The 15,683-nt window shown below is 41.5% G+C and overlaps 2 protein-coding genes across 3 annotated transcripts; both read left to right on the top strand.

The window, feature by feature from the left end:
- Positions 1-275: 275 nt before the first annotated feature.
- On the top strand, positions 276-8,551 carry pdia3 (protein disulfide isomerase family A, member 3). Its single transcript, NM_001168519.1, is given in 13 exon segments — positions 276-430; positions 1,465-1,543; positions 1,735-1,852; positions 1,976-2,083; positions 2,217-2,346; positions 3,608-3,724; positions 4,037-4,162; positions 4,457-4,639; positions 7,436-7,544; positions 7,815-7,943; positions 8,040-8,119; positions 8,250-8,307; positions 8,447-8,551. Coding segments are annotated over 13 exon segments (1,476 nt in total). The 5' UTR covers positions 276-296.
- A 2,123-nt stretch (positions 8,552-10,674) lies between these two features.
- isg20 (interferon stimulated exonuclease gene) lies at positions 10,675-13,580 on the top strand. Of its 2 annotated transcripts, none has more exons than XM_014124075.3 (4): positions 10,675-10,722; positions 11,051-11,808; positions 12,163-12,363; positions 12,566-13,400. In XM_014124075.3, exons 2-4 carry the CDS (start codon positions 11,074-11,076, stop codon positions 12,764-12,766), a joined length of 1,137 nt encoding a protein of 378 aa, XP_013979550.1. In that variant the 5' UTR covers positions 10,675-10,722; positions 11,051-11,073; the 3' UTR covers positions 12,767-13,400.
- Positions 13,581-15,683: the final 2,103 nt, after the last annotated feature.

Genomic DNA, 15,683 nt, shown 5'->3' with positions numbered 1-15,683 from the left:
TATGATAAAGAAATGAATGGGGATTGGTAGTGAACAAGGAAATCATGTGTGCCTGGCTCTTATTGGCTGATTCAGACAGTATGACGCTGTTCAAAATCCAATGGTGAGACGCCACACTTTGTTCAGAAGCCCAGTAACTCACATCCTTACCGTCTCCACTAATAGCCCTTTCCCTTTCTCTTTCTTTTTCCGAACAGTGCCTCCAACATTGGACCTAGCACATTATCACATTAGGAGGGTTTCGGAAAAACCGGCTTGACTTTTTTTAATTTGCTCCTCTTTCGGCACGTTTTGCAATGTTGAAGTTGTTTTTCTTCATTGTTCTCGCCGGGGCTGCCCGGGCGAGTGATGTGATAGAGTTCTCTGATGATGATTTCGACAGTAAAATTGGAGATCACGGGATGATTCTAGTGGAATTCTTTGCGCCGTGGTAAGGTCTACAGAAACGCATAGCTAACTACATTCTGAGGCTAAATTGTTACAAGTTTGTCTCCAGTGAACAGACACTGTTAGCTAGCTAGCTCTACTGTCCAGTAACTCGCGCAAGAGCAATACGTTAAAAAAAAGTTAATACTCTATAGAATTGAATAGTTGACTTTCTGTCTGTCAACTAACTGTTAACTAGCTACTAGCTAACTATATGTATTAACGTTAGCTAGTTGAGGAAACAAACACTTTTCTAACGTTACCTACTTAATTGTTAGCTCACAACATTTGTTAGCAAGTTAAGAAGTGAATGTCAAATTGGCCACAGCCTAGCCATAGTGACCCATTTCTGCTTATTTCTTACATACACTTTGCTAGCTACATAGCGTTGCTCGTTATCAAATATCACGTTATACTAGCTAGCTGGGTGTCTCAGAATGGACATGGCTAGTATGTAACTAAGTTGGCTACTTTGGATTTGGCCTGGCAAGCCACAATGTTTCATATAATAGAAAATTGAATTTTATTTCGTCGAGTTTCAGGTTGATCATGAGTTTCCTCAAATTTAACTTGTTTACCTCTCAAACTTAACTTGGAGGCTATAAGCGAGCTAAAATGGGTTTAAAATCACCTAACTGCAGGCTTGGGATACCACTTTTGTAACCTTATGATTGGCCAGTGAAGTTTTGGTGGCTACTCCTGATTGGTCCCCAGAACAGTTAGCAGGTAGTTCAATGCTGTCAAACTTGAGCAAGACTTCCTCGGATGATCAGAACCATAGTTAAGATTTTGATAACGTAATTCACAGATTTGTATTTTCCAGCAATAGTGGTTTTCCTTTTTCCTCAACATTGCGGCTCCATTTATTTAAACTTCAATTTACACCCATCCATCACGGTGGTATCAAATTCCACCTGCATTTAAAGCCCACCTCTCTAGATTTCAAACTAAGGTCTGAATGGATTATTAACGGCAACATAAGGGTCAAGCTTTTATTGTTTTACTGATCTCAGTTTACCTCACTTGTGTGTCCCTTAGGTGTGGCCATTGTAAACGACTAGCTCCGGAGTTTGAGGTGGCAGCAACACGTCTGAAAGGCATTGTCGCATTGGCCAAGGTACTTTAGTCACTTAATGCACCTACCGTTTGTACATTAAAATGTTACCTTTGGATTACAACCGGTTGTGTGAAATCCCCATACTCCTGTAAAGGCAGCCATGTCTACAAGGTTTATAAACTGAGTTAGTCACCTAGTTTGTGCTCTTTGTCACGTTCACAAAGTAATGGCCACCTGTCATTGTGCTTTAGGTCGACTGCACGGTCCAAAACAATGTGTGCCAGAAGTACGGAGTTAGCGGTTACCCAACACTGAAGATCTTCAAAGATGGAGAGGATGCCGGTGCCTACGATGGGCCCAGAACTGCAGGTATTTGGACTGAACATGCCGTGTCTTGACCTGATGCGCTTAGATACAAAAGCATAATAACTGCCTGTCATCCACCTATTGCATGTTTTGACCAGGTATTTCAATGGTCTCTCTCTCTGTCAGATGGGATTGTGAGCCATCTAAAGAAGCAGGCTGGCCCATCTTCCATAGAGCTCAAGACTGAGGCAGATTTTACGAAGTATGTCGGAGACCGTGACGCAAGTGTTGTGGGTAGGTATGGCCTTTGGAAGTTGACCTCTGCATAAATAAACAAAACTAAATGACAGAGTTAAGTTTTTCTACTTTTACCTTTGTTGTCAATCATATTTGACTGTATGGCTTATTTCCTGTCTGTCCTGTCCAGGTTTCTTTGCTGACGGTGGAAGCCCAGCCCAAGCAGAGTTCCTTAAGTCGGCCAGTGCCCTCCGAGAGTCCTTCCGCTTTGCACACACCAACTCTGGGGAGCTTCTCCAGAAAAATGGTGTGGAGGGAGAGTGAGTGCTCCTCTTAACATTGCGTTTTCTCCACTTGCCTCAAGGGTAGACCAGCTTTAATATTGCAGATAGATTGTGGCTTCTATCAATGTAATTGTCTGTATAATTTCCAATTCCCCATATTTGTGTTTATTATATTTCCCTAACCCTACCACCCCTCCCCTAGTTGGAGTAAACTAATGAACAACAACACTTAGGCTTCTACTTCCAGCTCATACATACTATATTCATTTTACAAACACTATATTTTACAGTGTTAGGTTCTAATTTCCAGAGTAAAAACTCAACGGACACTTTGAAAGCTCAACCAAGTTTATTCTTCCCAGAGGATCAATACAGCTGTATTAGACAAAAACCTTTTCACACAAGCACTGATATTTAACCCTTCCTCCTAGGCTGAGTGTCCACTTACACATCTGTACAAACATTGTCTTTACTGCTAGGCAGGACACTAAGTGGTATGGGCCATTAACTTTTATTTCTCCCTTAACGTGACCTGACCTGATCTCAAACCCCCCCCCTCACCCCCCACCCCCCCATCACTAATCCATGGCTCTCTCCCCTTATCAATGCCTGCCACGTGATCGCTTCCCTGCACTCAATATTTCAATAGGATACCTGATATCATGTAAACGTTATACATTACCCTCTCTCCCTCAGTGACATGAATAAGTATATATCATATTCTCAGAATCCAACATTAGTTATTTTGTTTGTTTTTAGTCTCATCCTTCAGCTACCCTCAACCCCTCCTATCTCTGAATACCATCCAGATTATTTGCTATATATTAATCAGCTGTGATGTTTCACTAAAGTTCTGAACCTTTCTAGTCGCATAGTTTCTACAGATTGTAAATTAAATGGAACAATTTTTGCTATGAGTATAATTGATCGATTGACTATGACTTTCCAAATCATCCAGCAGTGCTATTTGTAGAGTTTGCTCCAGGTAATTGTTGTAATTGTTCAGCCATTCCTGAACCTGTGACCAAAAACAAGCTACATATGGACGAAACAAATGATCTAATGATTCTGTCTCTTCACAGCAAAATCTGCAGAGCTGCGATGCTTGTGTTATATATATATATATATATATATATATATATTCATTCTCCATTTGTTGCAAGAATTATGTATAATTCATATTGGTAAAACTCAAAGTTCTGAATCCGGTGTCGTTTTGTGTATCAGTTCATAAACCATGTTTGAGTGTCCTTACTTGTTGTCCCGATCTGACTGCTTGTGTTCTGTTTTATTGCAGGGGAATCATTCTGTTTCGTCCAGCACGCCTCAGCAACAAATTTGAAGAGAGCGTTATCAAGTTCAGTGAGGACAAGTTCACCAACGCCATGATCAAGAAGTTTATCCAGGACAACATGTGAGTTTTACCACCTCAAAATGTTTATGTTGCCAGCAGTAAAAAAGCGTTGACAGTTTGAATGGATTTGTTGGTGTGTTTAATGAATTCTTGGGAGATGCATGGGCCAGCTAAGACCAATTTCTCTGTGAAGAGCAGCCTTTTTATTTAAAAAAAATCCTCAATCCCACAGTCAAGATGGATGAGATGGTGACATATTTTTAACAAGTTGTACCTCTTTTACACTGCATTTTGGATGCTGACATTAATGAAACGAGTTGTACCTCTTACACGGATTTGTTTTCTTATTTTTTTTCTTTTTTTCTCCATCAGCTTTGGAATGTGCCCCCACATGACTGATGACAATAAGGACCAAATGAAGGACAAGGACCTGCTGGTGGCCTACTATGATGTGGACTATGAGAAGAACCCCAAAGGCTCCAACTACTGGAGGAACCGGTAGGGTCCCTAATAAATAACACTTATTCCATTATTATTTATTTATTTATTCCATTATTATTCCATTATTCCCAGGAGGGAACCTCCTTTGTGTGCCTTAGTGTATTTTCTCTAGCTGTCAGTCCCCAAGACTAAACTTGTGCCTCATTTTGTGTACTCTGAATGCCGGTTTCCTGGACACTAATGGGGGGAAAAGCATGTTCAGTGGAGATTTGCATACAAGTGGACTCTTTGGGATCCATGACAAAATGTTCCAAAGCATTGTTGTATGAACCCAACTCTCGCTGTCTATAGGGTAATGAAGGTGGCCAAGAGCTTCCTGGACCAGGGGAAAACGCTGAACTTTGCTGTGGCCAGCAAGAACAGCTTCAGCCACGACATCTCTGAGATGGGCCTGGACGCCAGCTCCGGAGAGCTGCCCGTGGTCGGCATCCGCACTGCCAAGGGAGACAAATACGTCATGGCCGAGGAGTTCTCGTAAGTGTCACTCACCATGCAACTCAAAATGGCACTTCGGACAAGGTATCCCTTAAGTTAGGGTGACGTAGAACTGGACGTTATAGACACAAATGCAATAAATTATGATAATTTTTTGAGGGGGAAGTGCTAGAGCTGGGTGTTATGGACAAAGTTATATCGCGATAAATGTAACTTGCTCGATAACAACAAATACCATAATAACATTTAACTGACAGTTGCTTTACATTACAAGTGGCAGGGCTCTAGAATTATTTTTTTCCCAGTGCCAAGACAACTGAGATGGTAGCCTATGATTGAAAAAAGTAAACTCTTTCATCAGGAAATGCATCATTGTTATTTTTATGTGCAACCTGTCAAAATAGGATCCAGAATTATCAGATGTATTTTTCGCTCCTCAGAGAATTTGCTGACCTCTGTGCACATTGGCCTAAAGGCTGTATTTTATTGACCACCTGAGGAAGTGGGAACTCAAAACACTTAGCTAGATTGCTAAATCTAAAATATGGTATTGTTGCTTAATTTATGACTCTATCAGTAAATGTTGGCTAATGTCTTACAAAAAAATTGTCCAGTGCTAGGCCTAGGCTACTTGATGCAGGGCTATTCACTGCGAACGGTGTGCTCCGCGGCACATCAAAACCATACCACGCTACAGCCTACTCCGGCTGTAAAGTGGCGCCATGAAATCAGTATTATGAGGTGAGGCGTGTCTGATGTACTCTCGGAAAGCTGTTACACTCCTCACTAGTTTTTCTGTCTTTTTCCCGCAATAGCATTTTGAGCAACGGTCATACAATGCCTTCAAAGTATTCACACCCCCTTGACTTTTTCCATGTTTTGTTGTTGCAGCCTGAATTTTTAAGTTGATTAAATTGGGGTTTTGTCACTTGCCTACACACAACACCCCACGAAGTGGAATTATACATTTCCTTGAGTCACCTAAGTTGAATGAACTCATTCTGTGTGCAATAATAGTGTTTAACATGATTTTTGAATGACTACCTCATCTTTGTACCCTACACATATAATTATTTGTAAGGTCCCTCAGTTGAGCAGTGAATTTCAACCACAAAAACCTGGGAGGCTTTCCAATGCCTCGCAAAGAAATGGACCTATTGGTAGATGTGTAAAAATAAGAAAAGCAGGTATTAAATATCCCTTTGAGCATGGTAAAGTTGATAATTACACTTTGGATGGTGCATCAATACACCCACCCAGTCACTACAAAGATACAGGCGTCCTTCCTAAGTTGCCGACGCGGAAGGAAACCGCTCAGAGATTTCACCATGAGGCCAATGGTGACTTTAAAACCGTTAGAGTTTAATGGCTGTGATGGGACAAAACTGAGGATGGATACACATTGTAGTTACTCCACAATACTAACCTAAATGACAGAGTGAAAAGAAGGAAGCCTTTACAGAAAAAGGCACTAAAGTAATACTGAAAAAATGTGGCAAACAATTAACTTTTTGTCCTGAATACAGAGTGTTATGTTTGGGGAACATCTGCTACAGCACATTACTGAGTACCCCTCCATATTTCCCAGCATAGTGGTGGCTGCATCATGTTGGTGTGCCTGTAATCATTAAGGACTGGGGAGTTTTTCAGGATAAAACACAAATGAAATGGAGCTAAGCACAGGCAAAATCCTAGAGGAAAACCTGGTTCAGTTTGCTTTCCACCAGACACTGGGTGATTAATTCACCTTTCAGCAGGACAATAACCTAAAACACAAGGCTAAATCTACACTGGAGTTGCTTACCAAGAGGACCATGAATGTTCCTGAGTGGCTGAGTTAGATTTTCAAGCAGATTTAAGTCAATCTATGGCAAGACCTGAGAAATGGTTGTCTAGCAATGATCAACAACCAATTTGACAGGGATTGAATTTTGAAAAGAATAATGAGCAAATGTTGCATAATCCAGGTGTGGAAAGCTCTTAGAGACATACTGCTGTAATCACTGTCAAAGATGATTCTAACATGCATTAATTCAGGGGTTGAATATTTATGCAATCAATTGTATTTTTCTTTTCATTTTCTTCCACTTTGACATGAGTATTTTGTGTTGATCGTTGACAAATGACTAAATCCATTTTTAATCCCACTTTGTAACACCAAAATGTGGAAAAAAATCAAGGGGTGTGAATACCTTTTTGAAGTCACTGTATGCTTGTGGTTCTCAAAATGCATCGCTCCCTCGTCTTTGTGCACAGTTAGGAGAGGGAGTGAGCGTCAGCAGCTGACGGGTAGATACTTTCATAGCAGGCAACATAATGCATAGGCTATTACTGTTGACCAAATAATGGTTCTAGAACAATCTACAGGAACGTTGTGTAGCAAAATGACCAATGTAAGCCAAAATGCTTTGATAAGAGGAAAACAATGTGAGTGTCTGTAATTTTCGGTTTATCGTTCCAGTTCTAAAATGACACTGGTTCATGATTTAGTGGTTATGAGTTTATTGATCATACAAGTGCTACCTGTAATTTACTTGGGGAATTCACTTACATGCACTCATCACCTTCACGTAACAGTGGGTACAACCTGCCATTGAACTCATTAACATTTCAAGCGTCCCTTGAAGAATGTTAAAAAAGCACTTGGGGCTTTTGGAGCCAAATTTGTGACATTTAAACTCTGCAGCAAAGGATATCATGTACACTTTCCACTCAGTATAGAAGCACTAATGGGTCTTGATGACCTCTGTAGAAGTAGAAACGTCCTGTGTCTGGGTTTTATTTCCCCACGTGCTATTCCCTACTGATTCAGTCCATTGTCTTGGTTTTCCACAGACGTGACGGCAAGGCCCTGGAGCGTTTCCTGCAGGACTACTTTGACGGCAAGCTGAAGCGTTACCTTAAGTCTGAGCCCAGCCCTGAGAACAACGATGGCCCCGTCAAGGTGAGTCAGCACTTGAGACTGAAATTGCAAGTGGTTAAGGGTGCTCCCAAACCGGGGGGGAAAACACAGCAACTCAATGATTTCCAATGAGAGGAGTGTGTTGGGGGAGGGCCTAGGTTTTTTTTAAATGGCGTATTCTCAAGGTTTGTCTGTGTAAACCATTCTCACCAAGGCCAACCTTTTAAAAAAAAAAATATATATATATATATATATATATATATATATATATATATATATATATATATAAAATCCTCCTCTGTTGTTCTCCAGACTGTGGTGGCTGAGAACTTTGACGCCATTGTGAACAACGAGGAAAAGGACGTGCTGATTGAGTTCTACGCCCCGTGGTGCGGCCACTGCAAGAGCCTGGAGCCCAAGTGGAAAGAGCTGGGAGAGAAGGTAAGGGCTACTGATTTTTTTTAAATCTTCTTGACTATGTCATGGCCATTCTACATTGGCACGTGAAACTAACCCTTTCCCTCCCCTACCTCACAGCTGTCCAGTGATCCCAACATTGTCATCGCAAAGATGGATGCCACAGCTAATGATGTCCCATCTCAATACGAAGTCAGGGGGTGAGTGATAAGTCTTCAAGTCATAACTATTTGGAAAGTGCTTGACACACACAGGACCTACATGTCAAACAAGTCCTGTCTGTGTTACACCCTGATCTTCATGTCCCCCCCTCCCTCCCCACTGTTTCAGATTCCCCACCATCTTCTTTGCTCCAGCTGGACAGAAAATGAGCCCAAAGAAATATGAGGTTCGTCCCGAGTATACATAACATATACGGCTTGGGTTATAATATCTGGCTCATGTAAGACTCAAAGGGTACTCCCACTTAAACCTCATTGTCTCACGTTGATGCAGCAGCTTACCTGGCATGATGGGTTTTTTTTCAGGGTGCTCGCGAGGTCAGTGACTTTATCTCCTACCTGAAGAGGGAGGCCACCAACCCTCTGGTGGCTCAAGAAGAGAAGTCCAAGAATATTCAGATCGAGCTATAGAAGCTCAACTGGAGCCAACATTCCGAGGCGGGAATCACTGACAGAACTACATTCTATTCCAATCTTTAGTGAACTACAGAATGCTCTGAACCCTCCCTTGGGTCCTGCTGCTCTGGGAACACTGGAAGGTGGTGGTGGCCAGGGTCTGCCTGATTTTCTTTTTTTTTAATGTGTGGAAAGAGGGACAGTTTTGAAATTGAGATTATTTCCCCTGGTCTGTACCTCTGCACTTTGGTTTGAGACCAATTTCCAGTCTATTGTTTAGTTTTTTCTGAAAGCGGGGTGGTTATGGTATTTTTTATTTTTTTTTAACTACATTTTGGAAGGATTGGGAATAAAAGGCCCACAAAAACAAAATGCATGTTTTTATTTGAATTTATGGAGAAATGTATATGTTTTGAGTCGGGTGTATAGAACATTATCAAGCTGTGTATGACCCTAGTAGTAGAATAGAAAAAATATATAATTCCTTGAGGAATTTTATGGTAATTAGGATCTAAAACATATTCTTCAAAACCACAGGGGACCATTCTATAGAAAAATGTTGCACTTTTAATGGGAGTGTTTTTATAGCTTACTCCTTGACCTAAAAGCATGCTCCATGGAGATACTCTATTGAAAGGGTGTTTTAGTCCAGGAATAGGCTTATTCTGTTTCCAGGAAACCGGCCTTGATTGTGAGAGGCAATTTCCAGAGATGACAGTGTGCAGTCTTTTGCAACAAAGTCAAGTGTAATGGTTTATTTTCCTCTTGTGAAAACAGTTTGTGCTTTGCAGATGTTGCAGTGCAATGTCATTGATTTTCGAGCAGAGGTGTGAAGTTCTGCTGTGACCACTGATTCCTAAATTGAGCACCTGAATGGTTAAGAGCAGGGGTACTTGAGCACTATATGAGAAGGTCCTGTCACACATTTCCTAGGTGGCAAAGGTCTGGATTAATATTGTCATTTATTGGTGTAACAAACCCCCATCTCGCAAGTCGTGACCTCAGACTGTTCACTACTCTTGATAGCAAAGAGAAAATGTTGCAGTTTTAATGCTCATATCCTGTAATTCTACTCATTTTGTCATGTCTTGTTCATATGGTACCAGGGGTTGAGGCCTGACTAAGTACCCCCAAAAATAAGATTTTGAAATATTCTTTGAGCATAGCCACAGGAATTAGTTGGGGGGGGGGGGGGGGGCTGTGGTTTTAGGGTATGGAAAAGTACAAGGTGAAATACACCCACCAGTTGAAGCTCATTTACTGTACTTATATACCATTTTAAAACTTTGAAATGCTATTTTTTTTATTATTTTATCTTCATTTAACTAGACAAGTCAGTTAAGAACAAATTCGTTTTTACAATGACTGCCTACCCAAGCCAAACCCTGACTTGCCACTCGGGAGCCTATTTGCAGAACAGCAAAAACAAATAATCTCAATATTAGGTTATTCGTTTTAAAGATTTGTGGAATGGTGTGTGTGTGTGTATAATGTACTACTCAACCTCTACAGACAGCTATATCGAACTGCTAATACAGTTTGGGGTGGCAGGTAGCCAAGTGGGTAGAGCGTTCGGCCAGTAACCGAAAGGTTGTTAAATCGAATCCCCGAGGTGACAAGGTAAAAATCTGTCGTTCTGTACCTGAACAAGGCAGTTAACCCACTCGCGCAAACTAGGCCGTCATTGTAAATAATAATTTGTTCATAACTGACTTGCCTGGTTAATAAAAATACAGGACTTGTAAAGGCCCAGTGCACTACTATTGGGAAACAATATTTTTGCCCTAAAATATATATTTTGTATTAATATTGGGTTTTTTGTTTGTTTTTTGGGGGGTGCTGCAGCATCCCCAGTACCCCTACTTCCTGCGGCTATGTCTCTGTGTTCCAATCGGTTTGAATCAGACTTGAACGCTGGAATTAACTGATCTTCCTCTCCAGATGAGGGCAACATCTTTTGGACTTTTTCAGCACATTTTGTTAACCTGGAAGTTATTCTGTGAAATGACATCAGGCCACGAGTTGATATTTTTCTCTGATTGGTTTAACTATATGGTCCAATCAAAGTTGAGAACGAATGCCGAAGGCGGGGCTTACTTGCGTTCCAGCCAATCAGTGCCAAGTTAGTAAAACTTGCCTGGGCTTGTTCAGTCGAGTGTTCGGGATGGGTGGACGTGTCAGCAGAGGTACTGTATGCATGTTTTAGGTCATTTATGTATTAATTCGTTAGCATAATGTTTTGGTTACTCAATGTCATACAGCTAAGCAATTACTGTATGTTATTTTTTTCGACATTTTGATTGTTCATTTGATTTTTGCCACGTTGGTGACACGCGGTCCGGAACACGGACAGATGTGACATTTAGACACATTATCTTTGGCATCATTTCTACTCTTTGGTTATGAATTTGTTGAGCTTTCTCAATTGAGGTAGCTAGTTCTAGCCATTGTGACATAACTAAACTTATAGTCTTTTGTCTTTTCGTTCGTTTTTGCCAATGAAATAAATAAAAGGTATGTTGCAGATGTGATACTACATGGAAAGAGCAATGTCTGAAGCATGGACTTCAATTGGAAGCAAAACCCAAAGCAATTCTTGGGGACTTATCAACAACTACAGATATTTATCCCGGAAAGCCATGTTCCTCAGTGCAGTGGAGAACGCCAGAGAACGGAAGAAGCATCAAAAGAAGAATAACATCTCCAATAAGAGAAAAAGGATAGAGGAAAACAATAAAACGCGGGACACTCTCCAAAGAGTGAAACATATCAAATTACCTGCGAGACACACGTGTCTAGAAGTTGATGGCACTCTAAAAACCACAGACTCATGGACTCATGTTGCTAAATTTGGACCGCCATTGCTCCCTACAGTAGAGGGTTTACCGATAGCTGCTTCTGGGGACAACCGTGTCTCCAACCAGCAGACTTCAGCAGGCAAAAAGCTGGTTGGGGCCGCTCTGAGTGAGCTATGGGAGGTGGACAGTGGATTCTCGTCTGAGGCCAGCCCTCCTGCTAGCGGACGCAGTTCTCCCTGCCTCACCATGTGCCCGACCACGGTGGTGGCAATGGACTGCGAGATGGTTGGTACAGGGCTCGCCGGGCGCACTAGTGAATTGGCACGCTGCAGCTTGGTAGATTACCATGGCAATGTCCTGTACGACAAGTACATCCGTCCGTGCCAGGCTGTGACCGACTACAGGACCCGTTGGAGTGGCATCCAGAGGCACCACTTACAGAACGCTCTGCCCTTCCCCAAGGCTAGGACAGAGGTAAGAAGAGAACTAGCTCCTAATCATCACAGGATTGTCTGGTACTCTTTGGCCTTTTTAATAATATTATTTCGTTTGTGACTTCTGGACCAAAGATTACAAACACATGTAGACATGTGTTTGCATGTACACTAAAAAGTTACCAATAAACAAAACAATTCAAGCGGTAGAATCACATATTGCCTGGAAATATGCTAAAATGCCCAACTGGACTTAGCAAGGGTCTCAAAGGAAAGTAGATGTGCAATTGAAGCTGTTTATGATTTGTTTAATACTTTGATTATTCCTATTTGTCTTGTATGTGTGTTCCTGTTGATAATGGCCACCAATACTATGTCTGCTTTCCTGGTCCAGATACTAGGAATACTGGATGGGAAAGTGGTGATCGGCCACGCTCTGTACAATGACTTCCAGGCCTTGGATTTCAACCACCCAGGTCACATGATCAGGGACACAAGTGGTATGCGTCTGCTCAGGCGACTGGCTGGCTTCCCCACAAAGCGCTGCGTCTCACTCAAGATCCTGGCCAACAGCCTCCTAAACAGGAAAATACAGGTGAGCGCTCCTCTCTGCCATCTCGAACCAGAGATGGCTAGGTGCGTTTTGGTGACCATGTTTTTAAAAGCGTCTGAGGTTAGGGATCTGAATAGATCGATGGATATCTTAATAGTCTTTGACTGTGTTGGGTTGGTCATTGGCGTTTAGCGTTTGTCATTTTGAGTCTGATGTCACGTGGTCTTTGTCTTGTCCCTGACAGGTTGGAAGGAGGGGCCACAGTTCAGTGGAGGATGCTCTGGCTTCCTTGGACCTGTATAAACTGGTGGAGGGGGAGTGGGAACAGGACATGCGAGAGAGAATGACGGACCGAGACACAGGCACTCTCCCAGACCCCGCTACCTCAAACCACTACATGCAGGACCAGTACTGGCCAGAGGACTTGACCGATGATGGCCATTGAGAGAAGCCTGTATAGGAGGGTTGATGGGGTAGAGGTAGGCCAGGGGCGTTTTAAGTCAAGGGATCCAAGTTTGGCAAGCATGGCAGTATGGTTTAGTCAATATCAAGCTGCTCTTCTGACTGGCTATTAACTGAAGTTCATGGAAAAAGGGGTGATATTAGATGAATCTGATTAGCTGATGTTGCACACATCCATGCTGGGAGCCACAGTTTCCACAGGGGATAAGGTCATGGCAACACGTCAAGTCGCTCAATGTCAAGAATGGTGTCAAGAAAGGGAGTGAACTGGGAAAGGAGGGGAGGGTAAATGCAATGACGAGGGATTTATTTGAATGCATTTCAGCCGTATGTCTTTGTATGTAGAGCATGTTTGACTTAACATGAAGATAAAGTGGTAATCGGATACGAAACACATGCTTAACTTACTACTCGGATAATTAGAACAATGGCAGGAAGTCTATGGGCATCTGCTAGCAGCCCTTGTGATAACACTAGTTAAGAGGTAGTTTTGCAAACCAATGTTAACTTCCTTCATACTAGACGACACAATTTTTTATCCACGAGTTCATCGAACTCTGGAAGTAGATAATGGGCTTCTGCGGCAAAATCCTGAAGTATCCCTTTAACGCACCATTTAAGCTGTCTTGCACGAAATTACACCAGTATCTCCCGGTGAGTGGTCCTTTGCCCCTTCAGTCACCTAATAGTGAACCAGACTGCCAACTTGATGTTTTATGCTGCTGTTCTATGAAGACCCTGCTGTGCCTGTGCCCTAATTGGATGTCAATATGTTGGAATAAAATAATTTACGAAAATATGTACTGTCTTAACTAGAGGTCGACCGATTATGATTTTAATTTTTTTTATACCGTTTATTGGAGGACCCCAAAAAAAGCCGATACCGATTAATCTGCTGCTTTTATTTATTTGTAATAATGACAATTACAACAATACTGAATGAACACTTATTTTAACTTAATACATCAATAAAATCTATTTAGCCTCAAATAATGAAACATGTTCAATTTGGTTTAAATAATGCAAAAACAAAGTGTTGGAGAAGAAAGTAAAACTGTAATATCTGACATGTAAAAAAAAAAAAAAGCAAACGTTTAAGTTCCTTGCTCAGAACATGAGAACATATGAAAGCTGGTGGTTCCTTTTAACATGAGTCTTCAATATTCCCAGGTAAGAAGTTTTAGGTTGTAGTTATTAGGACTATTTCTCTCTCTATACCATTTGTATTTAATATACCTTTCACTATTGGATGTTCTTATAGGCACTTTAGTATTGCCAGTGTAACAGTATAGCTTCCGTCCCTCTCCTCGCCCAAGGCACACATCGACAACAGCCACCCTCGAAGCATCGGTATCCATCGCTCCACAAAAGCCGCGGCCCTTGCAGAGCAAGGGGAACAGCTACTTCAAGGTCTCAGAGCGAGTGACGTCACCGATTGAAACGCTATTAGCGCGCACCCCGCTAACTAGCTAGCCATTTCACATCGGTTACACCAGCCTAATCTCGGGAGTTGAGCACAGCGAAGAGCTGCTGGCAAACGCACAAAAGTGCTGTTTGAATGAATGCGTATGAGCCTGCTGCTGCCGCTCAGTCAGTCAGACTGCTCTATCAAATATCAAATCATAGACTTAATTATAACATAACACACAGAAATACGAGCCTTAGTTTCCGGATTTGACCATACTAATGACCTATCATTTTGAAAACAAAACGTTTATTCTTTCAGTGAAATACGGAACTGTTCCGTATTTTATCTAACGGGTTGCATCCCTAAGTCTACATATTGCTGTTACATTGCACAACCTTCAATGTTATGTCATAATTATCATAAGGTGAATGCACCAATTTGTAAGTCGCTCTGGATAAGAGCGTCTGCTAAATGACTTAAATGTAAATAATTATGTATAATTCTGCCAAATTAATTACGGTCTTTGTTAGGAATAAATGGTCTTCACACAGTTCACAACGAGCCAGGCGGCCAAAACTGCTGCATATACCCTGACTGCTTGCACGGAACGCAAGAGAAGTGACACAATTTCCCTAGTTAAAAGAAATTCATGTATTAATTAAATATGCAGGTTAAAAAATATATACTTGTGTATTGATTTTAAAGAAAGGCATTGATGTTTATGGTTAGGTACATTCGTGCAACGACAGTGCTTTTTTCGCGAATGCGTTTGTTAAATCATCACCCGTTTGGCGAAGTAGGTTGTGATTCGATGAGAAATTATAACAGGCACCACATCAATTATATGCAACGCAGGACACGCTAGATAAACTAGTAATATCATCAACCATGTGTAGTTAACTAGTGATTATGTTAAGATTGATTGTTTTTTTTATAAGATAAGTTTAATGCTAGCTAGCAATTTACCATGGCTTCTTGCTGCACTCGCATAACAGGCAGGCAGAATTATACATAATTATTTACATTTACTCAGGCTCCTTGTGGAGGGCAATGTAAGGCAGGTGGTTAGAGCTCTTGGACTAGTAACCAGAAGGTTGCAAGATCGAATCCCCGAGCTGACAAGGTAAAAATCTGTCGTTCTGCTCCTGAACGAGGCAGTTAACCCACCGTTCCCAGGCCGTCATTGAAAATAAGAATGTGTTCTTAAATGACTTGCCTAGTTAAATAAAGGTGTAACAAATTTCTTTGGGCCACAATCGGTGTCCAAAAATGCCGATTACCGATAGTTATGAAAACTTGGATGTCGGCCCTAATTAATCGGCTGTTCCGATTAATCGGTCGACCTCTAGTCTTAACTGGACTTCAAAATAGATGTGCTGATGCATTGCACGAACATGGAATTTCACTTTTTTTCTAAATGTTTCAGATCAAACGCAGTGTTAATATTGTAATGAAACAGCAAGGAGCAGGTCTCGAACCCTCGACCTCCTCG

Source organism: Salmo salar, chromosome 10, assembly GCF_965601325.2.
Source record: "Salmo salar chromosome 10, fSalSal1, whole genome shotgun sequence".
Lineage (NCBI taxonomy): Eukaryota > Metazoa > Chordata > Actinopteri > Salmoniformes > Salmonidae > Salmo > Salmo salar.
Note: the sequence above shows the minus strand (reverse complement) of the source record. Positions and strands in the feature narration are given on the sequence as shown.

Coding starts and splice junctions, on each gene's coding strand:
- isg20 (XM_014124075.3), top strand. CDS start 11,074: ATGGAAAGAGCAATGTCTGAAGCATGGACTTCAATTGGAAGCAAAACC. Junction 11,809..12,162: donor TCCCCAAGGCTAGGACAGAG/GTAAGAAGAGAA, acceptor TTCCTGGTCCAG/ATACTAGGAATACTGGATGG. Junction 12,364..12,565: donor TCCTAAACAGGAAAATACAG/GTGAGCGCTCCT, acceptor TGTCCCTGACAG/GTTGGAAGGAGGGGCCACAG.